The 25,001-nt window shown below is 37.2% G+C and overlaps 2 protein-coding genes across 10 annotated transcripts in view; one reads left to right on the top strand and one right to left on the bottom strand.

Annotated features, from left to right (window-relative positions):
• Positions 1-25,001, top strand: part of CASK (calcium/calmodulin dependent serine protein kinase) — a 314,565-nt gene that overhangs the window by 178,461 nt on the left and 111,103 nt on the right. For all 8 annotated transcript variants that reach the window (XM_074359474.1, XM_074359476.1, XM_074359475.1 and 5 more), the window contains exons 6-7: positions 17,881-17,983; positions 23,708-23,883. In XM_074359474.1, coding sequence (XP_074215575.1) covers positions 17,881-17,983; positions 23,708-23,883 — 279 coding nt within the window. The remainder of the gene's footprint in view (positions 1-17,880; positions 17,984-23,707; positions 23,884-25,001) is intronic.
• On the bottom strand, positions 166-8,870 carry GPR34 (G protein-coupled receptor 34). Of its 2 annotated transcripts, none has more exons than XM_010964001.3 (3): positions 8,624-8,870; positions 7,881-7,974; positions 166-3,740 (listed from the first exon to the last, which is right to left on the bottom strand). In XM_010964001.3, the coding sequence occupies exon 3, from the start codon at positions 3,659-3,661 to the stop codon at positions 2,525-2,527; it is 1,137 nt and encodes a 378-aa protein (XP_010962303.1). In that variant the 5' UTR covers positions 3,662-3,740; positions 7,881-7,974; positions 8,624-8,870; the 3' UTR covers positions 166-2,524. The 2 variants fall into 2 exon arrangements, with proteins under 2 accessions (XP_010962303.1, XP_045379323.1); XM_045523367.2 differs by having other exon boundaries at positions 8,578-8,647.

The following is a 25,001-nucleotide window of genomic DNA, read 5'->3' as shown; positions in this document are numbered from 1 at the left end:
GCTCAGTAAGAAATGAAAGCTTATGCATAATAGCCTTAAATTTCGTAAGTTTAACATGTTTTTCTAAAAATTTTAGAAATGTTCTCAGGATTCAGGCTACTCTAAGGCATGTTATTAGTGAAACTCCAGTCAGTAAACAAAATCCATTATGAGCTTATAGACAGGTTGACTTTTATCAAAATTTATTTTATTACAAATATTATAGCAAGAATTGACTCGATGTACTTTATTTTTTAAGAATGCCATTGTGCAGGGCTTTATAGGGATCATCTCATTTAGTATAAATAATGAGACAGCTTGTAGAATTATGAGTGTATTTATGTTTCTTGTAATGTTCCATAAAACTACTGCTAATGATAATAGTAGGTAATGTAATTTAAACATTCAAACTGTATGTTTACAATAGAGACACGTAGGGATATAAAATGTTTACCAGTAATGTAAAAAAATTAATTTTGAGAACATGAGAGAAAATCAATATTGTCATATTTTTAAATTATACAAACAGAAATTCTGAATTTCGGTTTGGTGGTATTCATTGATGTTGTCAAAGCAAAGTAATTAATACACATTTTATTACTTTTCCCAAGCCTCTAATTTTTCTGCAAATTTCAATTTTTATTCTCAAATGTTTGTTTTTTAAATATAATTCTGCTTTGACCTATTATTTATGCAACCATTTGTGTGCACTTATGAAATACAGCTCAGTTGAGCACTAATTGTATACAAGCCAAATCTTGTTAAAATAAATTCAGCCCTAACAAAATTCTTCTTACTCTTTAATGTTGATTTTCCAGTCTGTAGCCTGCCAGAAGTTTGAAGTATTCTGGCTATAAAAAATTCTCATACTTGGTAACAGAAACTTATGAGTAGATCCTTAGTTTGTCATAACAGGCTTCTATATATTCAGTCAATGGCATTCTGATGTTGTGTGTAATCAAAGAGCTGAACGGTAATGGCCAAACTTTTGAGAATGCTTGCCTTAATGACATCTCCTGATTTCAATCATTTGATGTTCTATACAGTTATATCCAGATACATTGACTTAGGAAAAAAGCAAAATAACCTACTTTTCTGATTCTGTTAAGCATGCCTTCCTTCCATCCCTCCCTGTCTCATTCATCCACTCATTCGTTCAGTTATTCAGCAAATACATATTGATCTCCGTGGTGCCAGGCAATGCAGCTTTATGCTCTGGGCAGTCAGTAATGAATAAAGGCCTTCCTCTTAGAGCTTAAGCTCCAATTATTTTTGAACATACATGAAAATTTCAGAATTTGTTCCTTTTAATTCTAATCTACAGATTTTCTTTATTGTTCTGAAATACTTCAAACACTCAGATATATACCAAAAATAATATAACAAATACCCATGTACTACCACACAGATTTAACAGACATTATTAATATTTTGCCGTATTTGCTTCAAATCTCTCAAGATATAACCATTAACCTTAAGTTGGTGTATATGTTGTGTATATTACCACACATTTTATATTTTTATTGCATATATAGATCCATAAAGAATGTTATTTTACGTGTTTTTGTATCTTATATAAATGATTTCATATGATACATACCCTTTCACAGTTTTTTGTTTGATTTTTATTCAACATTATTTTTGAGAACTCCCCATGTTGGTGCATGCAGGTGTAGTCTATTTCTCCATTCCTTTGCCAATGCAAACTCACTTAGGTTATTTCCAATTGTTTAGTATTATGAACAGTAGGTCATTTAGTATCATTACATATGTTTTCTTGTATACATGTTTGAGTGGTTCTGTAAAATGTATACCTAGAAGTGGACTTGCTGGATCATAGAATGTACACATCTTCAATTTTACTCTATCAAAGCACGTGGTCCAAGATGGCTGAATCGTTTATAAATCTGTCTTAAGTAAGGTGCAGTTCTAAGTCCTGTTGCTGGGCTGATGAATTCTTAGCTCATCTGTTGCTTGATTTTTACCATATGTATTTAAATTCTTTCCATTTTATCTAAGTAGTGATAGATAGGGGGTGATTTCATTTTTATTAGAATTTTATTATCATTTCATCTGTTATAGAAGTTTAGGCATAAGTGAATACAATGACAAATTATACAAGCTTTTTAAACGGTAATAAACATAAGCTGGTCCTTAAGTCATTTAATATTTAAACAGTTTAAATTAGTATTAGGTGCTTGATTTTGAATAACAGCTTTAGTAACTTGAGAAACTATGACATTTTCTTGAATTATTCTGTGGTTAAAACCATAAATTTCATTTAACTGTATAATCTATGTTAACAGTGTTAGCCTAACAATATTTTTAAGAAGATTTTATATACAGATTTAAAGTCTAGTAATGAGTATAAGCTTTCCCTTGAAATAATTTACAGTAAAGCAAATGAAATATCACAAACAAGAAATGAAATTTGGAAAGTTCTGAGCTTTGTAATGTTAGAGCTTTGTTTCATAATTTTTTTGTTCCTCAAGGAATGGAGTGGCTGTATTTTATTGTTCTTTTTAATTAGTTTACCTCAAGTGGTTTAAGAAGTAGGCTGTATTTTAGCTCCAGCAGATGTATCGTGCAGGGAGTATCCTGGTTTAAATTCTGAAGTGCTTTCACTCCTGCTCGCTTCCCCTTGAAATCGTCTAGAAAGAAGTTGGCACATTATTTTGCGAATGTTACTGGACATCAGGAAATACATGACTGGATCTAAACAACTATTGAAAGATGAGAAAACCAGCATGATCTCATTGGTTTTGTGAATGATTTCCTTCCAATGGCAAGACGACACATTTAGCTGTGAAGAAATATAGACAAATCGGAAGGCATGATAGGGAACGAAACATACAGTGAAAATGATAAGCACGATAAAGGAATTCCGGGCTGTAGTGGCATATTTACCAGAATTAGGGAATTTTGACCTCCTTTTAGATATCCTCAATAGATTCTTGCCAATCTTAATATATGAAAGGATTATTAGTAGGAAAATTAACCAGAACATTACCACAAGAATGAAGTTAAAAATTGCTTCTCCTTTTGCATTATGCTTATCTCTATAGTGGAAACACATTGTGGAATTATGACCTCCTTTCTTAAGGGTTAAAATAATCATAGTTAAAAATACAGCAAGAGCAACTATCCATACTGTACAGCAAACATAAATACTCTGTTTGGTTGTTACTGCCTTCCGTTGTTGTATAGATCCATTAATTTTGATGTAGCGATCCAAACTGATGAATCCAAGCAAAATAATGCTAATATACATGTTCATATAAAATAGTGTTCCCACAACCTTGCAAAGAATCACACCTAGTGTCCACGTGTTTTGGTTAATGTGATACATTATTCGGAAAGGGAGGCAGAAGATAAGTAAGAGGTCTGCGATGGCTACATTAAGAAGGTAGATCTGAATGGAATTTCTTTTTCGGTGGATACCCAGAAACACGTAGAGGGCAATTATGTTTCCAACCAGGCCCAGGATGAAAATAACAGAGTAGAATGTTGTTAACACAGTAGAGAGTAATTTTTCATCCATGGAACAGGCAGTAAAATTGGATGCTCCCGAGAAGTTGTGTGGCGATTGGACGCTATGATTAGTTACAAAGTGCACTTCCTGGGAGGAGCAAGGCCAGCTGCTGACTGCAGTAGTCGTCATTGTTACCGTGTGACTTCTCATTGTCTTCTCTAGGGATCAAAAAGTGAAGTTGCTAAATGACATGTTCCTAGAGAGTAGCCTTTATGTCTTCAGATTTTCCCTGCAACAGAATGCCAAACACTGAATGAGTCGTCTGTTATTTCAGTAACAATCACTTTAGCTCAATGTGCAAGTAATACATGATTTACTTTCAGACATTGTGAGAAACTTGCCTTTTATCCTACTTCGGACCATTTGGATGTCTACACAATACATGTAGTTTTGTAGGTATCACAAAACACACAGCAAATAGAGCAGAATCTATGGAATGTCCTGCTCTAACCTTTCCTATGGCTGTGGTAAATGTTCAAGGTTTGTTTCATTTACTATATTAAAATAAATAACTGAACTATGAAATCATCTTTTCTTAGGGAAATTGTTATGGGAATGGAGATAGAGGTGAAATGACTGCTCATATTTTTTGAAGATGAGTATCAATTTCCGTAAAGGTGGTTGCAGCCATGTGTGGGCTGGGCCCACTGCTGGCCCCTGTCCAGCTTCCTGCTCGTCTCTTTCCCTCATAGGTGGCATTCATTCATTTTGACACATGTTGCAACATGGTGTGTGACAGATAAACTGTGGCAGTTGCTCATTCCGTAGCGGGAATAGAGGAAGGGGGTCTGAGTTTTCTTCCTTTTCAACCTAACACCAAGTTGAGGGTATTAAAATCATTTGCCTTCAGGGGCGTGCAATTAATGTAGCAGAACAAGACAGCACAACACTTGCCTCGCTGGGAAGACTTGTAGCACTACACGGGAGAGCAAAGTAGCCAAACTAAACCCAGTCAGATGGCGACGGCCGCCAGTTAGATTGGAAGCCCAGAGCATAGAGTGATAATGTAGGTGGGAAACAGGATGTGCAGTCTAAGATTTTAAAAGCAAGTAACTGCAGCTTAAATATGCCTGGGCTGGGTAGTTTGAGACTCTTGCTAGGACAGTGTGTGAATGAATTCCACTTGTTTGTGGCTGCAGAGAATGTTAGCAGCGCTGGTTGTCATTGGCTCTCATGTAGGCATTGACAGCTGTGAAGAGCTCAGGCTGAGAGGCCACCATAAAGAGCTAGAAGGTGTGAGGAGTGGGTCCCAGGGGATCTCATCTCATTCCTTTCTTAGAGTGGCTGCCCTGTTTCTGTACAGAAGCTTCTTAGCACGTGTAATAAAGACATTCAGGGCAAGGTTTTCAAAATCATACCTAACTAACTCTGTGACTTTGGGCAAACACCTTAATCTTTCCTAAGCCTTAGTTTTCTTGTCTGTAGAAATGAAAAAATCCATTCTACAGACAAGAAAACTGTTCTTTTCTTTACTCTGTCACAGAACAAAGTACTCAGTGAAAATTAGCTTAAAAAAAGAACACCTTTCGGTTCATTTCATTTTAGTAATAGTTCACACTTGGGTAAATACTACTTGGAAAATGAAGGCAAACAAGACAAAAACCCTGCTCTCAGTAAACATTTTTTTAGGAGTGTGCATTCAAACTTGGAAAGCTATCATGTAAAATGGATTTGAATTACCATAACTAATATCCTGATTTGACATTGTACCCAGAGAAAAGACATTTGGAAGAACTTAGCCTTTCTTAAAATGCTAACCTATAATTTCATCAAGAAGAAACCATTTTAGTAGAACATGAAGTTCCAGTTTAAATTTTTGTAAAGGGGGGTGGAATTGAATCCCAGGAAGAGGAACTGGCTGGTGAAGAGGAAGTTATGTAACCCCTGGTAAGAGTCTGTCTCCAGAGCTCAGGACAGCGGAGGGAGGGAAGCAAGAGGACTGAGTCTAGTGTCTCAACTGCAGGAAGACAGATTTCACAAAGTTTATAGAAACATACAGGCATGTTTTCTGGTGACCTGAAATTCTAAAAGGAAAGGGCAATCTAGGAAGAATGGCAGTCTGCCAAAAACGGAGCTGGCCATGCAGTGCAGATTACTGGGAAGAGGAGAAGGGCCCCGGTAGACGGACCTGTGTTGTGTGGTCACATAGGGAGCTGGCTGAGGCTAAGGTAGAAACATCGCATCGCCACTGATGAAAGTGAGCTGAGGCATGACAGGTGACATGGTGTGGAGAGCTCAGACAGCTAAAAGGACTTTCGAAACTGTAGGAAGTTTTTTCTTCTCCACACTGTAGACTCCGCTAGGGTTAAGAAACAAGTCTGTTTTGTTTGCCTCTGCGTACCAAGTGCTTATTAGCACAATAAATACTGTGGAATGAAAGAGAGTTTAGTAGAAAAGCAAGTAAAGTCCTACATGTGGATATTAAAACCAACTGTTCAAGTACAGGAGGGGCTTTAGCTGCATTAACAGGAGCACAATTGCAATGACTGCAGTTGCCAGATACGTAGTGTGATGTGACTACAACAAAAACTAACCCTTCTTTGGTTGACTTCTTAGCCATGGAGTTTCTTACATGAAGACTGCCACCCCTAATCTGGTTCTGTCCTAAGCTGTTAGGGTTCCATCTGGAATACAATGTTTCATCCTCAGCAGCACATTCAGAAAAGGCCACAGAGCCCAAATCATGTCATAGGAGCGAGTGGAAGGAAAAGGCACCTGGAGATGCGAACGCTTTCAAGGCCACAGAGAAAAGAATTTCACCTTGTGATATATGTCTTCAGAAAGCAGAACAAGGACTAGTGAGTAGAAATTGCAGAGACAGATGTTGCCTCCTTTTAAGGAAATGCTTTTTTAGAATGAAACAGTCTATCTTGGGAGGCAATAAGAGTCTTACCACCAGAGATGTTTTTTGAGACTACCACAATTGGGTACTGTATAGAAGAGACTCTCATGGCTCTCAGTCCTGGCTGCATATCAGAATCCTCTTGAGGGCTTTTTAAAGATACCAGTGCCTGGCTCCATCCCCAGATCTTCTGATTTAATTGGTCTGGAATGGGCTCCAGGCAATGGTTTCCTTTAAAAGCTCCTCAGGGGATTCTAATGTGCAGTCAAAATTGAACCCTTGAGCTAGATGATTGAACCATTAACTAATATTTATTTAGCATTTGCTGTGTACCAGACAGTATGTTAAGCACATTTATATTATTTCATTTACATAATCCTTATAATAACTGTGTGAGGTGGATATTAAAGATAAAGATGTTATGATTATTACCCATGACCACACAGCTCTTAAATGGCAGTACCCAAATGGAGACTCAGATCTGTCTGGCTTTTAGAACCCATGATCCTTTTCACCAAACCTTGCTCCTCCTAATCACATATGATCAGCATTTTCTTTACTAGTGATGAGTTCTATCAGCAGTATTTTGACATGATTCCTTTAACATAAGCCACATTAGCAATTTGAAGAAGAGATTATGTCATTTAGCTTTACCTCTTTGGAAAAGGTACTAGTCTTTTCATTTGCTTTGTCCATTATAGTAAGTAAATAGGTCCAGAGTTTATAGAACCACAAATCATTCCTCAGAATGTTCAGCCCATCCCCCAGAGCATGTCTTTTCAAACTTACTTCTAGGCCTGATAGTCATAATCAAGATGTTTCTAGAAAGCTGTTAGCTCAAAGCACATAGCCTGAAACCATTTGCCTCAGCTCTAATCTACAAATAAAATAAATAAATAATAGTTGGACAAGATCACCAATAACCCTTTCTGGTTTTGCTTTATTTTCAAGCTCAAAGAGAGCAAAGCAAAGTAATGCATTTGTTTGAAAAGTGATAGTAGCCATCATTTAGAACCCTGCATTAGATGGCTAGTGTCCAGTCATTTATTATCAAATTAGCAGATAAGATTCTGTTTTGAATTTAATGGCTGATTTTTGCCTCCTTTACAATGTGTCGATCACTTGCTGTTCCTCAGGCCATTTATTGATGTTTCAAAAAGTGCTAATTTGATTTGTTAAGAATGGCCTGCAAAGATAAGAAACATACCACTGTGTTCACATACTAGACCAATTTCCCAGTGGACGTTACTTGTGACTCAGGTGAAGTGGTCACAGTGGTTTTCTGAGAGTAAATGGTTAATGGTTTTTAATGTTGTTACTTGACAAATCCTGAAGATTGCAACTCTGTGTCAGTGCTGCTTTGTACCCACCAGCACCACCCTCCCCTGGCTGGTGAATTTTCACCTGGCTCCTATAGGAGCTTCTGTACTGGAGGGTAGTACCCAACAGATTCACTGTGGCCTCCATGAGGAAACGCGTTTGGGCATGTTTGTGAAAAATATCACACTGCTATGTTAAAATACATACCTATTTGGCAATGGTAGCAGCCTTTTTTACATTGTAATTTGACTTGATAATGACTGAATCATTCAGGCCATGCTTCAAAAAACTGCATTAATTGCTGCATACAAAATGAAAATTAAAAGCATGTTAGTTTGGAAAAAATACTATTAGTAGTACATTAGGTTTTGTTATAAATTTAACTGTGGCTAAAAAAACTTTTTAAATTTTAGGTGAATTAACTAAAGCATATCTTGCTTTTTCTTTTCTCTAATATTCATCATATTAACTTTGGAAACATGAAACTTCAAATTTAATTGGTCTGGTAATTACCATAAAATAGAAGCAATATAATAAAGAAAATACTATCATTGAAAGTAGGGAGACAGCAGAACTTAATAAAGTTAATAAGTTATAGATCACTTATAATACACTGGAAATAAAATTTGTTGCGTAGGAAAAAAACTTTTAATTGATTCAAGTAGATCTGCAAGTCTCTGTGGCAGTATACAAAATACAGTATAAACAGTGTGACAGTGTTGATAGTATGAGCTTAAATACCTCCAGTATCCTAAAGTACTTCAAGTAACTAAGAAGACACAGCCTTATTTTAAGTCAAGGCAGAAATATGATTCAAGCAGTTTACTCAGGGTTCTAGAAGCAAAGGGTTGCTAGTCACCATGAAGCAGGTTTTGTTTTTAATATTCAGATAGTCAAACTATACCTGAAAAGAAGGATCATTTATGCAGTTGGAATCAAGGCATACTCACAGTTCAGGCTCTGTTGAAGCACAAGGAGCTGAGCCCCACGCTTCCCTAGACGCAGACTCGTCTTCATGTGTCAGCTGGGCTCCTTCATCCGGTTGTGGTGCAATTGGTTGAGGTTATCTTCTTTTTTTTTATATTTGCATGCGGTAATAGGTGTGTGTTTTTTTTCTCTTTTCTTTCTTTTTTCAATATGATAACCCTCAGACTCCTTGTGAAAATATTAAAAAGCCCCACCACTATGCAACAACTCTACCTTTAAGTTCAAGCAACACTTTAAGAAATTATTTCTATCTTTTATGTGAATACTTTCCACCTTGACAGTTGTGGAAAGTTTGCCCTTATCCCTCCAAAGAAAGAAGTTTTATAAATTCTAAGCAGAAATAGGCATTTTCTATTTTTCCTAAGAAATGATACATAATATGCTATATAGACTTTTAAAGCACAAGCATTTAATTTTTCTTTCTTTCTGGATTCATTTTAGAAATTAAGTTATTCATATAAAATGGCATTTCTGTATTGCATTATAGTTACATGAGTAATGAATTATTTTGTTATTTAATTTTTAAAAATTTTATTTGAGCTATACATTATTTTAGTATATTTTCATGTATTCATTTAAGACCTTGGATTTATTTTCTAAAACAATCTTGTAATTTTAGGACTAGATGAAATTTGTGATGGTCTTCTTTCCTTTTTATCACTGTGATAAACTCTCCCAAGTAAATTGAAATAATCTCCTATATGTTAGAGAAAATAATGAAGTAATTCTGCAGTTTTTGTTTTGGTCCTAGTCCAATATTTAACCACTATCTGTCCATCTGTGTAACTGCTGGCCCTGTAGTTTAATGCCATTTCCCCTTTTTTGTCATCTGAAATGAAGAAAAGTTAGTTATTATCCTCTGCATAATTGTTACCCTAGAGCTTTGTTTACTTTACACTAAATAATATTTAACTCATTGGGCTTTATCTAACATTCTGATTTATTTCTGGGCACATACACTCTTCTAAACATCATGTTCTCCAGAACTTTTAGTTTGTTGTAAATATGATACATGAGACAGAATATTTTTAAATTGCTAAAGTAAAAATACTGTAGTTTTTACTTCCTCCTAGAGCCTCTGAGAAAGAAGATGATTACTGTATTGGTCTGGGAGGAATTTCGTGTGTGTGTGTGTGTGTGTGTGTGTGTGTGTGTGTGTGTTGTAAAAAACACATAGAACTAAACTAACCATCTTAACTATTTTTAAATGTACAGTTTAGTAGTGTAAAGTATATTTATATTGTTCAGTGGGGTTAAATATACTTGTGTTTATATCTAGAAATTTTTTATCTTGCAAAACTGAAACTCTATACCCACTAAGCATTAATCTCCCCTCCCTTTTCTCCGACCCTTGGCAACTTTCTTTCTACTTTCTATGATTTTGAATTTGTAGATAATTCATTTCAGTCACATCATAGAGTATTTGTCCTTTTATGACTGGCTTATTTTGTTTAACATAATATCCTGGAGGTTCACCCATGTTGTAGTGTGTGACAGGACTCCCTTCTTTTTAAGGCTACATACTATTCCATTGTATGTCTATAGCACATTTCCTATATCCAGTCATCTGTCAGTGAACATTTGGGTTGCTTCCACCTCTTGACTGTTGTGAATAATGCTGCAATAAATGCGGGTGTGTAAATATCTTTTCAGGATCCTGGCAGGATTTTTTAAAAATAGCTAAATTGTATTTATCTCCTATATGTTCTGTTTCATAAAATCTAATATAAATTGTTTTCTATATTGTACTATCTATTTTTCCACACCTAAGCCATCCCTTTTCAAAACACTAATTCTGTTTTAATCTCTCATTCCCTGGTGACCCCACTGTGACCAGATTTGAATATAAGCCTTTTCCTAATTCTTTTATGTGCGCTTTTACTTGTTCGTTCTGAACTTTCTGCTTTCTGTCTCTGTGTTCTTTGCTTATTCCTATATATCCTCTTCCGCTCACCCTTCCCCTTCCTCAAACTTTGTGGATAGCTTAGTTTTTTCTGTATACAAAAGATAGAAGTAGAAAAAAAGAAGTAACTGGACATGCTTGTTTGGTGCCACCTATTACTGATATCACCCCCCTCTCTTTATCTAAATCCCAACCCTGGTTAAATTCAACTCACCGCGCACTCCAGACCTGAACCCCGCCAGCTAAAATGAGGACTGCCGGGTACAAACACAGAAGGGTGCTGATTGGTCCTGCTTCAGATTCATGACCACAGACCTCAAGTGGGCCCCTGTGCTGCCAGCAGTCCTGCTATATTTCCTTAGTCTGGTGGTTCTCAAAGCATGGCGCCCAGACTAGTAGCATCAATATCACTCGGGAACTTGTTAGAAATGCACATTCTTAACCTCACCCCAGACCTTATGAGTTGGAAACTCTGAGGTTGTAGGTCAGCAAATCTGTGTGATTATGATACTCAAGTTTGAAAGCTTAGTTCATTCTATTCTTTGAAAATAACTTTTTCACACCTTCAGTCTTATCACGCTACCAACAACCCTCTCTTCTTCCCCCCTCCCACCTGATGGTGACTTTATTTCAAGTAAATGGAAAATAGAAGCCCTCAGAAGAGAACTTCCTCATCTTCTTACATCCACATCTGCCTTCGTCCCCAGGTGCCCAGTCAGTCCCCTGCCTTCTTCACTGTCACTAGGCCAGCCCCCTTCCCACTTGCACATTCCATCCCATCCCCCCTCTCCTGGGGTCTTTGCTTCCTTTCTACAGGATCTCTCCCATCAGCACACAAATGTCTCTCTTTAAAAAAACAAAACAAAAACAAACACAAAAAACCTCCCTGAAAATCTCTAGATACTGCTATGTGGTCATCTACTGGATATGTTGTTATGTGAAAATTTGAAGTATCTGTGTGTATGGTCTCATTTTCAGAACAAAACAAAACAATGGAACGATAAGCCAAAAACTAATATAAGAAGAGAGGGGACAAAAGCTAGACCTCACTGAATGGTATTTGTTTGCAGTTTTGACTTTGGAACTTTGTGTACACGTCTTATATAATCAAAACACCAAATTAACAAATTGAAAGTATAACCACAAGAATTCTTTTAAGTGACTTTAAAATAGGGTGGGGTGTTTTGTTTTTGATTTACGTAATTTTAGACTTAAAGAAAAGTCACAAGAATCGTACAAGGAATTCCGGACACCTTTCACTCGGATTCTCCATATGTTAACCATTTTTCTACATTTGGTTTATTCTCACTCATTCACTCTTATCCATGTCTTTATCCATTTACCTATATATTTCCTAAAAATAAGGAATTCTCTTAATAGCCACAGTAAAACCATCAAAATCAGAGACTTTGTATGGAAAAAATGCTATTATGTAATCTACAGACCTATTCCAGTTTCATCAATTGTCCGAATAAGATCCTTTGTAGCAAAAATAAAAACAAGACCATGTATTGCATTTTAGCAGTTAAATCTCTGTAGTCTCCTTTAATCCCTTTAATCTGGAACAGTATTTGTAGACTATGGTCCTGTTACTTTCTAGAATGCCCCTCAGTTTGGCTTTATCTGATGTTTCTTCATGATGAGATCCAGTTACGTCCTTTGGCAGGAATACCACAGCAGTGTTGCCAAGTTCTTCTCAGTAAAGGAAACGTGTCAGGAAGCACGTGCTATTAACTGGTCCCATGACTAGCAGCAGTAATTTTGATAATAGTGTCTGCCAGGTTTCTCCTTTGTAAAATTACTATTTTACCCTTTGTAATTAATAAGTATCCTGTGGGGAACTACTCTGAGATTATACAAATATCCTGTCACTCTTCAAACTTTTACCCACTAGTTAGAGCTCTTTAATGGTTCTTACCTGAATCAATTATTATCATAACTGCCAAATGGTGATTTTTCTAATGCTGGAATTTCTTCTACTTTTATTAATTGATTTTCTACAGAAAGGAAAGCTTTTCCTTCTTACCATTTGTTTACTTATTTATTTATATTAGCATAAATTCATGAATTCTTACTTCATTGAATAGTAAAACAGTATTTTGACTGAGCATCTCTGGTAGGGTATATCCTACAGACAAAAAGAATCACAAAGGAATCTTAAACAGCCTACAGTAGTTTTGCTATTACTAGTAATGTAGGTGTTGTTATTTTGAAACTTTTATACACACACGTTAAAGGAGAAAGCAAATGAGTAATTATGCTGATGTTATTAGGTACCGGCATTACTTGACAAAATCAAAGAAGTGAAGTTAAAACCCCTGTAATTGAGTAGGAAGAAACATCAGTATGAATTGGTGATTATTTTTCCATCTAAAAAATACATAATTTTTAGCTCTGTCCACTGAAAAGTCAAAGCAGTAATAACTCAATAGTAACAGTGTATCTGATACCTATATTGTGGGTTTAAATACCTTTTCCCAGTAGACAGAAATGGGGCTGTTGGGAGAAATGGTCAGTTCCAGATCTGGGGCAAGAAATGAAAAAGACAAGCCTCAAACATCTTGTGGCTAACAGGAAGGAAGTTATCAGACTCCTAGAGTCTTAAAAAAGGGCGTAAAAGTTGACTTAAATAGGGGCTCTCACTGGCCAAAAATGGGACAATTCAAGCATCAAAATGAATAATGGCTGCAATTGATTAAAACACATGAAAAAATATAAAAATTTAGAAATTCATAATAATACCAAAAAAGCTTTCATTGGTCACCTTTGGAGGTTGCCTAGAAACCAACTTGTTATTCTGGAAAAAGTTCAAAGCAGCTTTATTCATAATATCCAAAAACTGGAAACAGCCTAAGTGTTCATCAGTAGGAAAGTGGACAAACTGGTGTATATTCATGCAGCACAATACTTACTCAGCAATAAAAAAAAAATGAACTACTGATGACAACAAAATGGATGGATCTCAGAAACATGCTGAGTGAGAGTGGCCTTCCATAGAAGAGTGCATACTATATTGGCTTCGTGCATGTGAAGTTCTAGTACAGGCAAAACAAACTTGTGGTGAAAAAGCATCAGAATAGGGGTTTGCACTGGGGGCACGCATGGCAGCAGAGATTGAATGGGAAAGGGATGAGGGAGTTTTCTGGGATGATGGTAACATCTTGATATAGGGCTTTGCGGTGTACAGACATGCAAGTTGTCAAAACTCTCTAATAGTACTCTTAAGATTTGTGCACTTGACAGTTATGTAAATTTCACCTCTAATTAGACATAATTTTAAACAAACATGAAACTAATGATATGTGTAGCTGAAGTGTAGTGAAAAGATGGATTGATGATTGGGTAGAGGGATGAATAGATAGATATTTGATAAAGCAAATGTAGCAAAATGTTAATCGTAGAATCTTTGTGGTGTATATACAGCTATTTACTATACAATTCTTTTACTTTTCTCTATGTTTGGTAGTTTTCATAACAAAGTGTTGGGGAAAACCTCCATTTTGGAACCCTTCATTATGGAGCTAGGCATCAATGGCTGCTAAAATCATTAAATGAAAAGTTGATGGTGAGCTTTATAATGATGGATCTCGGCAGACAGCACCTGAACCCACTGATCAATCCTGTAGGAGAACTAGATATTATGTTCTTCCTGATGTGTTATAACAGATACACCACTTATGAAATATTGGGCCAAAAATCCTGAAATTGAACATGAAACTAATCAAGCTTCTAGATCTAACTGCCAATTTACAGGAAATACAGAAGATTAAGGAACATATTAAATGACTCCCTGTAAGTACCATTAGCCAAGCCCAGATTGTAGGGGGTTCCATAGGGGAAATTACTGAATATCTTAACTAATCAATGTCATGAACATTTTTAAAAAGGTCTGACGGGGAATATGTTGTAGAATAAGAGAGACTTAAGAGAGATTACCATCAAATGCAACGTATGGACCTCGAATACCATTTTGAACTAGCCAACTGTAAAAAAGACATTTTTTAGACAGTCAAGGAAAATAAAATGTGGGCTGGTATTAGATGATATTAAAGAATTATTCTTAATTTTATTGGGTGTGATAATGACATGGTTATTTTTTAAGTCATCTCTTAGAAACACTGAACTATTAACAGGCAAAATGATATGTTTTTTTAAAAAAGAATTCAGAAAAAAAAAAAATAAATGGTTGGAGACAGATGAAGCAAGGATGGTAGAATGTCCATAATTGTTAAAGCTGGATGATTGGTGCCTGGAGATTTATTAATCTATTTTCTCCAGTTGTAAACATTAAAAAGTTTAAAAAAAGAAAGAAACTTCCTTGGCTTCACATTGTCTTCTAGCTACATTTCATTTCTCTATTCCTACCACAGTAAAGTTTTGAAAGGTATCTGAATTTTCTATTTCCCCATCATCTCTTCCCATTCTCTCTTGAACCAAGTCCAGTGGGGATTTTTGTCTCTATCACACCACCAAAACCCTTCTTATCAAGGTCATCAGTGATTTCCAAGTTGCTAAATCTGGTGGTCAATTCTCATTTCTCATCTTTAATGACTTCTCAGTAGCGTTTCTGACTTTTCCCCCCTGCTTTACCATCTAGCCATTCTGTTTCCTTTGCTAGATTCTTCTCATCTTCCTCACCTCAGATACTGCTGGGTACCAGGCCCCAATTCTCTGACCTCTTCTCTTCTATTGGTCGTTCACTCCGTAAGCAATTTCATTCATTACCTTGGCTATAAATACTCTCTATATGCTGTTGATCCCAAATTTATATCGCTAATCCAGCCTTCCCTCTTCTATCTTGTGAGACCTCACACTCAATTTGTATGAAGCCAAATTCTTGACCCCTCTTTCAGACTCCTCCCCCTGTGTTCCCAGTTTCAGTAAGTGGCATCTTCATTTTCATTCAGATGTCCAAAACAAAAACCTAGTTGCCATACTTGACTTAACTCTTTCTCTCACACCCCATATCCAGCAGCAGTTCCTGTCAGATTTACCTTCAGAACATATCCTGAATTTGACCGCTTTCACCACCTTGATTCTGTCACTCTAGTCTAGTCCAAATCACCGTCTTCTCTTGCCCAGACAACAGCAGAAGCATCCCACCTGGTCTCCTTTCTTCCACTCTTGTGCCTTTGCAGTCTCTTCTCCATACAGCAGCTCAAGTGACCCTTTCAGACCTAAAACCAATCTTAATGCTCCCTTGCTCAAAACTTCCCGATGGCTTCCTGTCTTGCTTAGCATAAAACCCAGAGTTCTGGTCTTATCTTCAAAACCCTGGACAGTCGGGTCTTTGATCCTGTGGATTACACTTCCCACCACCCTTCCCCTTGTTCACTCCTTTCCCAGCACACTGGCTTCCTGACTCCTCTCCAGACATTCCAACCCCACTCTGGGCCTTTGTGCTTAACTGTCTTCCCCCCCAGGAGCTTGCTTCCACGTGGCTTGCTCTGACATTCCCTCCCTTACTGAAGAGCAGCTCCCTAGTCTCCAAACCTGAAACACCTACCTCCTTACCAGCTTAGTTTTCCTCATAGCGCTTGATACTACCTAGTCTTACATTCACTTATGTGTGTTGGTTTCTTTGTTTATTGTCTATCTTTAGTTCCAATTTTATGGCTTGTCTCACTTAAGGATTTATTGAGAATATCTGAATCCACACTGATGAGAATTACATAAATCTCAACGTAACATTAACTTAAGCATAAATATAGTCAACAGACTATAAAGGGTGTGCTCTAGGATTATGATTTAAGCTTCCACTTATCCTTCCTAAGAAGGTGACAACGACACTGGCCAGGAGACCCTGTCTGGGTCTAGTTTGTATTTTCTTTTTCTGCACACACCTGTCCTTTGCTAGGCTTGTTCATTTACTGTGCCCCACATGGGTGTCACGCTGAAACTATTGCTTTTTTCTTCGTATCTGTTGTCGTCCGTCTTCATTTAAGACAGATGTGTGCTCCTTGAGAGAGAGCACTCTTCATCAGTTGGTTTCTGTAGAGGTTTGCTTGCTCTCCCGTAGACCCTTCTGGCTACTGTGTGTCTTGCCGCAGTTCGCTCACCACGTGCACTTCTCCTCTCCCCTCTTTCTCTCACTCACACACGTTCGAGGGTTCATCTTTCTTTGTGCTAGACTGTTGTAAAAGGTCTTTAAGCACCTGTGGACAAAAAGAGTAACTTCCGGGGTGGAACCCTGATACTTTCACTGGGCCGAGCAAGGATCCCTCCCACTTTGGCGTATCGGTCACCAAACATCTCTGGGTGTACTAGCTCAGAGTTTTATTGCACAGTTCTCTGTATGCCCACTATCATGTATGCTAAACCTGAACTAAAACCATGTCATTTAATGTATGAGCAAGTATAGAGGAGAATGAAAAAATACTTTTTTCTTCTAAGCCTGAAGAGCTTGCCTCTTTCACTAACCCGTATTTTAAGAACAGGTCATATTATACATAATGTTAGTCATATTGGGGAGTATATAGTATTTAAGCTGAGACCAGAGGTCCCTACAATGAGATGCTTTCCTGACACCAGCCCCTAATAAGGTCCCAGACAGAACTAGATGCAGAGGACAAGGTCCTACAAAGAAACTCTCATTGTGACTACAAAGTGTATGATTCTTAGAAAGCCCTAGTCAAGCAGCTGCTCCTCGAAGGATATCTTTACCCCAGACTAGTGGCCAACCAAGTACTCTCCTTTCCCCTTGCTCCTTTCTCACCTGCCATTCCCACAGAGAGGAAGGGCAGATCCAGAGAAAAGACCCCAGGATGAGCACTGAATTCCCCAGGAGCCAGGCTCAATTAAACTCATTAAATCTGACTTTTCTTACTTGGGATTGGAATGAATTAAGAAATCAGATAGTGAGAGGGTGGATGAAGAAAGGACCATCAGCATCCCTTAAGGGCCAAGATATAGTGGCACTATAGGTAAAGCCAGAGCTTTCAAGGAACATTTTTGCAGGAATGGAAAATATATTTTTTCCTTAAACAAATGTACACTGTAACTCAAAGAGAATATTGCATAAAAAGGGCAGAGAATATGCCTGTCTCATCTGTCTTGAACATCCATGCTTCTGAGTAAATCTTAGCACCACACCCTAATCTTGGAAGCAAATAATTCCTGAAAAATAATTGGATAGAACAGGTAAGTTTTTGGAGAAATCAGCCAGAAGTGAGACTAGGACAAATAATTCAAGCATCCAAAGTAATTCCAGGAGTTTTAAAAGTATTACTTATATGATCATGTTACTTGGTTTTGTGTAAATTGAATTGTTCATCTTCAGTTAATCCTTGTCTTTGGTTTGTTTGTTTTTCTTTTCAGCCCCACTGTGTTCTACTTGCCTCAAAGGAAAACTCGGCCCCTGTTAAACTTGGGGGCTTTGGGGTAGCTATTCAATTAGGGGAGTCTGGACTTGTAGCTGGAGGTAAGAATACTTTTTTTTTTAAATATTTTCCTCAAAATCTGGTCACTTGCAGGCTGATGTAAAACTTTCAAACTAAATATGAGTCCATCCTCAGTGTTTCATACCCCATTCCGCCCCACACTAACCCACCCTAAAAAAGTGCCATGATATAATTTTGAATTTAATAATTCTGTAGTCATAACTAGAATTTTAGTCCCTTAAGAATAGACTCTGTCTTTTTACTCTTTGTATCCCCAGCACTTACCAGGGGACAGACCCAACATACAGAGATTAAAACCATATTGGAAGAAGGTGATATTTGGGGCAAAGTGACTTTTAAAGTTGAACTGATCAATTGAAGTCAAATCTGAAATATGTAGCTTAATTACCTTCAGGTTACATCAGTAACTAAGTTTTAATTTCATACTGTTTTCCCCTTTCCATTTGTAAAAGAGTCCTGCTCAAGCCATCAATCTGTGTATTTGGGAAGAGCGAGCAAATGTGAATACAGACTGGTTTTATTATTAGCCAAAACAAACATAATTAGAAAATTCCCATGCCAGGAAAAAAAAAAGAAGAAAAGTTAAAATGGAAACTTTCTTCACCAGTGTACAGTGGTGGATCCTAATTACAGATTCAAGTATTTGGGTTTTATTTATTCCTTTCAATAGACTCCAGCTTCGAATGCGGCCCTGTTTTTAGTTTTGTTCTTTAATTTTGCAAATTACTTGGTTCTCCATTCTACAAACTACCAACCTTTTAGTCATTGCTTTCTGTTTCCCATCTCCAAATGCTGCCAGCCTTTACAAAGAAAAAAAATAAGAGAAATATCAACAGAATCTTTTTAAACCAGTCATCTTTTAAGAATGCTTATATTAAGTTCAAGTACCTGACAAATGATGAATATCAAAATAAACCATTACACAGGATATTTCTTTTAATTTAATTCCCTATTACTAAAACATAAAGCAGTATTAACAGAGACCATCTTCTGAAAAATAAGCCATGAGTCATACTTGTACTCTTTAAAGTATTATTTTACCACATTGCCCTCTAAAATTAAATTATACTTAGATTTTCTTCTAGTTTTGCATTTTCTTCTAGCTCTGCAAGTTGAGGAGTTTTGAAAACTTATTTTTCCCTGTAATTCAAAACTTTTCATCTGTGATTAGAAGACTTACCAAATGGTCAGGTAACAACACACAGTTTAATCATAGAATCATTGAATCTCAGGATTCAAAGGGACCTTAACTTCTCTAGTCTTGTAACTTATGCTGGAACTCTCTCATAAAATACCCAGCAAAAAACTAAGCTCTAGTTTAATTCCTCAGATGGCAAAGAATTCACTATGTCCCAGGACATTCCATTTTTGGAAAGCTCCTTAAGTAAAGAAATGTTCATCCTTGCACCAAACAGAAGTCTGTCTTCCTGTAACTTCCACACAGTGGTCCTAATTCTGACTTTTGGAGCCACAGCGAACAATTTTAATCCTTCCACATGATAGCCATTCAAATGTTTGGAAACAGCTAACATGTCCCCCTAAGTCTTATCCACATTAACTTGCCAAGATTAATTTAGCCATTCCTCACATAAACTGGTTCAGAATCTCTGCTATGCACAAAGTACAGAGCCAGAACTGGGCAAAACTACAGGTATATCCAGCACACAGAAGCTTGAGGCTGTCGCTTCCTTTGCTGTGGATCTTACATTTCTATCAGGCTCCCCAAATTGCATGAGCTTTTTGGACAACCATGTAACACTGCTGCTCATATTAATCTTGCAGTCAGCTACAAATCTTAAATTGCTGTTTTTAAACAAATGTAGCTATTAAACTAACTCTCAAATCTTAACACATCACCCCTGTGTTAAGACTGCACAATTAAATAACACATGATTTCTGATAATTACATCCCCAAGGTTGATGGGATGAAATGAAATAAAACAAATCCCTTTTATATACTATATACTGTCCATTTATAGGGATCTTATTTCTCTTAATCTGGATCTGCATCCTGTTAATATTTAAAATGGTATGGGCTTATATTGCACTGTGCATTTTGACTGAAGGCGAAAAACAGATTCATTAGATTTCCCCAGACATTTTCTACGTGTTAATCTATTTTCTTAAAGTCCACTAACCTTTCCCCTAAATAGTATATTTTTAAAGCTGATTTTAAACCCACAGTGTGTCAGTTATGAAAAGTTAATTTTTCTCAATGCTTTTAGAATTAAAATACTTTGTGATGGTCAAAATATTGTCATTTCTTAACATACCTTTCCCTGCAGTCTTGAAATAACTACTTCGAGCATTACAGTGTCTTTTAAAATACAACGTAGATAAGGGATAAATGATTTCTCTTCTAAAAAGCTTTCAAGTTGTTAAAGGTCCTTTTGAAAATTTTACCAATACTTATCAGCTCATTTGCTAATATTTAACAGAATACTATTTTCCTATCAGTTGGAATCTTTGATCACTCAGTCCTCCAAATAGAAAGGAATTCTCTCCTCTATGTGTTCCCTATAGTAAAAACCATTTACACGTCCCCTATGTGAAATTCAGCTGTTTGGAAAACTCACTTACACAGAAGATAACTAGGAACCTAGGATGTAACTATAATAACAGCAAGACCTTTCCCACTCTCACTACTCATTCATGGTTCTCTCAAGTGAGCAGCTAAGGACACACTCAGAGGCTGACATGCTTCCATTTTTCTGAAAGTTTTATAGATTTGTGTTCCTTCATACCTTGCACCTGCTATTCCCTCTGGTTAGAATGCCTTTTTGTCATTTTATGTGTCTGGTTAACTCTGTTCTTGAAGGCCGGGCTAACAGTCAACTCCTCTGCAAAGGAAACTGACCTTCACCATCCCAAGTTAGGTAGCCCTGCTCCTTCATTCCCATATTACCGTAGCTCTCTGGGCTGCGTACCTTCCTGTGACATTTGATGCATGGATTTGTAATTATATGAAAGATTGGGCTTTGTGAGGGCAAGGGTTTGGCGTTGGGGCGGGGGTGGGGGGACACTATGGCTTATCCCTCTGTACGTCCACAACCCTTTCCACTGTGTTGAGGACCTAACAGGCACTTAGGAAGTTGTTACTAAATGAAAGAATCCAGTTTCTAATCAGTTTCCAGTTAATAGCAGATTTTATGGTACAAATTAGGAGAAGACAAGGCTAAAGTAAGCATAGAGAGAGGAAAGAAATGAAAGCCTGACAGAAAAAATAGATTGAGCAGATATCAAAAGTTGGAAAGCACAGCAGGCTTTTGTTTACTTTTTTTATTGAAGTATAGTCAGGCTACAATGTTGTGTCAATTTCTGGTGTACAGCACAATGCTTCAGTCATACAGAAATACACATATATTCATTTTCATGCACAGCAGCCCGTTAATACTGAAGAAATCAACCCTTGCATGCCTCTGAAGTTCTCAGGGTGTTTTTCTGTTCTAGAGTAGAGTTCTTGCATTGGTATCCACAATGATAGTTCTGAGTCATCAAGAGAAAGATTAAATTATGTGCAGCATCTTGTGTAAAAGAAGTCAGGAAATTGTAGAAAGAAAACCATCCAGAATGATCAAAGTGAAAAGGTTTGGGTGCATAAAGATTCAAGTCCTAAAATATTGAATATGTAGCTATTCAGAACAACTCCCCCCACCCTGAGGTTCTAGCTAATAAGACTTTATTATGTTATCAAAAAAGTTAACATTTAAATAGTTTAAGTGTATATCTCAAGTGTCTCATATACAGTGAATGACATTTAATTTGGTTTGGTAATTCGCTTCCTGTTCTTAGAATTTTGTGGTCAAAGTCATAAAAATCAAGTGACCACAAAGAAGGAAAAGTCAAGCGATGATACATAAACCAGGAAATTGGGGAAGAGGTTGGTGTACGTTAAAGGTTAACTCCAGACCTTTCACGTTCTACCAGTCCACATAAAATAAAAAAAATCATTCCTATATATTCTTTCTACCATGGTCTTTCCACCTTTCATCTATGAGCGAATTCTTGAACCAAAAGACATGTATCTTCCTCAAGGATGAACACTAGTTCTCCAGAACCAGGGTAGTCTTCAGTCCAGATAAGTGGAGAAAACCTCCCCTGGATGTCCAGGACCAGCCATGGTGGCGCTGACTGTTCCCAGACTGAGGCCTATTTTGAGTTGCTTGGCCTTCCTTCGTGCGGGCAATAGTAAGAGTCCAGTTTCAAAGCAGTATCCTAACCGTCAGCATGTACCTGACTGGGGCCCTGGTACCAGTACTCTGATCTCTTGCCCTGCTCTTCCCTGCTTTTGCCAGCTCCTGTCCATCAGAACAAGGCAAATTCCCCAAGGGCCCCGCCCTGTCCAGGCTATTAACGAAGAAGGAGGCTTACTTCTCATCATTTCAGCTTCTTTATGTCACTTGAGGAAGCCGAATGGGGCAATATGGAAATAAAAATCTTTCCGTCTAACCAGTATACAGCTTCACTGATCTACTGTACATGTTAAATAAAACTATTTTCACTCCCTGAACCCTAAACTTAATCTCTTTAATTATGGGGGAAGGAGGGGAACCCTTATGATCTGCAGCAAAGTCATATTCCCAGTACACAAGCTAAGAGCTGCAGTATCCTTCTCCATCCCAACTGGGTTTGACAATCACAAAGAAGACAATGATGTATTCCCTCGAGCTCGATTAGACGATCTCTGAGGCCTTTCATAAAACTCTGAACCACAACTCTGAGCTCTATATAAAGTATTGTGCAGTCTTCAAAATAAACATTATCTTGGACTCATGATGTTGAGGTAGGGACTGAGGGGGCAAAGGGAGGAGAGGAGGGGTCTGGCGCTGCATATAGAGCTAGAAGAGGTGCCAGGGTCTGGTGAGCAGTGCCCTCTCCCTCCAGTAATTTCCCTACAGGGTACAAGCCTTTTGTTCTGCAGTAGAAGAGAAGACTCCTTTGGGGATACTGAGTTAAAGATGGTTACTAGTGTGCAAGCAGCTGCTTTCAGATTCCTTTCTGAAACCTAGTTTTTGTAGGGAAAGGAAAAAAGAAAAAAGAAAAATGCCTTAAAGAAGATGGAGATAAAAGAGAATTGAATGGGAGGAGTTCATGATTTTGCTTTGGTTTATGTGATATTATTTGCTCTCATTCTCTTCAAATGTTAATGTTCAGTGGAAGCTGAAAAAATCCTATTACAACAAAATTTTACTAACCATTGTTAATTGCTACAATTAATTCCTAAAATCAACTGAACAGGGTTTCAGATTCAGAGTCATATTCCAAATAAAAGTTCTCAGCATTAGGTTTAATTTGAGAATTTCCATTTGGCAGTCAAAAGTAATCATTTTCTCCACAGATATTTTCTCACTTGTCCCCACCTCTCCCTGCCACTGCCTCTGCTCTGTATTTTTAGTAATTTTCAAACACGAGAAAACTAGAAAATTTATACAACTTCATGAAGCAAGACATAGGTAAATACTTACCATATACCCTGTGGAATTCAATAGGAAGTAGTAATGTTACAAGACAAAACAAAGTACCTACCCTGGGCTCAGTATTTTCAAAGGGTGATGGATAAATAATTTTTTCCTTCTGCCTGTTTTTCTTTGATTGTACAGAGGAGGGGAGAGGTGGTGAGAGAATATTTATATTATGAAACTTTTCGTTCACAGTGTTATTCTATTATTTTCAGTTTTCATGTGAGGGGGGAAAAGCCCATTTTATGTAAACATTTTTCCTTGATGTTGTTGTTTTAAATGTAGGACGCGTTGGAACACCTCATTTTATGGCCCCAGAAGTTGTCAAAAGAGAGCCTTATGGAAAACCTGTAGATGTCTGGGGCTGTGGCGTGATCCTTTTTATCCTGCTAAGCGGTTGTTTGCCTTTCTACGGAACCAAGGAAAGATTGTTTGAAGGCATTATTAAAGGAAAATATAAGGTAATCTATCATGAACGTTTTGTGTTTCCGCTGAGATTAAATTATCCTGAAAAATGTGCTTTGAAGTTACTATCTCTTTGCATTTCTTGTTGATTGTCACATCGTTACTTAGAGAAAAGTTCTTTGCTTGTTACGCAACATAGGCCTCAGAGTCAAAGTAAATTTCAGAGTCGCTGTTAGCAGAACTGTCACCCAGATGACTGGCTTTAAAGCAACCATTGCCTTGCACCTCCTTCTCCTTCCCTTTCCCTCTGTGCTACTGCTGAAGTCTATCCCACGTGTTTGATTTCCAACTCTGTGTTTAGTCTAGAAAACAGAAACCCTACTCCTCTTTGATACAGTATAAAAACCAGAGACCAGATAGATGTGCCCCCTTTCCTCCACGTGCCAATTGGCAGTGTAAGAATCCTGGGCTCTCGGAGTCACAAAGCCACATTGCAAATCAAATTCTTTCACCTCAAATACATTCTAGGAAACTACTCGTTTAACTAGTTCAAAGAAATTGGTTACTGCCCTGCTTATTTCCAATAAAATTCTAGCTCAGGAAAAGAATTTGGAATGCTCCTTGGAATTTATTGTGTTAGAATTTGACCTTTTATTTTACCCCAGGTAAGGTGTTTGTGGCAGACCTGAGCCCAGATTTTAAAGTATCCATTAGCTGCCTCATGACCGAGCCCGTTTATTCAGGCTAAGCTGGGAAATAAACTTCTTTGGCCCTTCTTTGTATAATTTGAGAAAAGGGCTTTATGTTTATAACTTTTTGCTTAATTTGTAACATGAAAATGGAAATTTAATCCAGGTAATTTAAGTAATTCCTTATCTTAATTTTAGATTTAGTGTCTATTAACTTTTATTTGTTTTGCTTTGTCATACATGTTACTTTATTGCATTTTATGTAGTTAGCCAGCACAGCTGAAAAACTTTCCATTTACATCCCAGGATAAACTGAAATGCCAGTATCACAACTGCATTTCATAATATGATTTGGAGCCGTTTTGGTGTGACTTAAACATTCGCGTTCATCTTTGGCTATTGTGAATTAGAGCTGCACGTACTATTCACAGACTTGTGATTAGTACATTATTACTTTCATTATTAAAAAATTAAAAAGTCATTAC

The sequence above is a fragment of the Camelus bactrianus genome, chromosome X (assembly GCF_048773025.1).
Source record: "Camelus bactrianus isolate YW-2024 breed Bactrian camel chromosome X, ASM4877302v1, whole genome shotgun sequence".
NCBI lineage: Eukaryota > Metazoa > Chordata > Mammalia > Artiodactyla > Camelidae > Camelus > Camelus bactrianus.
Note: the sequence above shows the minus strand (reverse complement) of the source record. Positions and strands in the feature narration are given on the sequence as shown.

Bases quoted from the DNA above. Each gene is read 5' to 3' on its own strand.
- GPR34 (XM_010964001.3), bottom strand. From the start codon at position 3,661: ATGAGAAGTCACACGGTAACAATGACGACTACTGCAGTCAGCAGCTGG.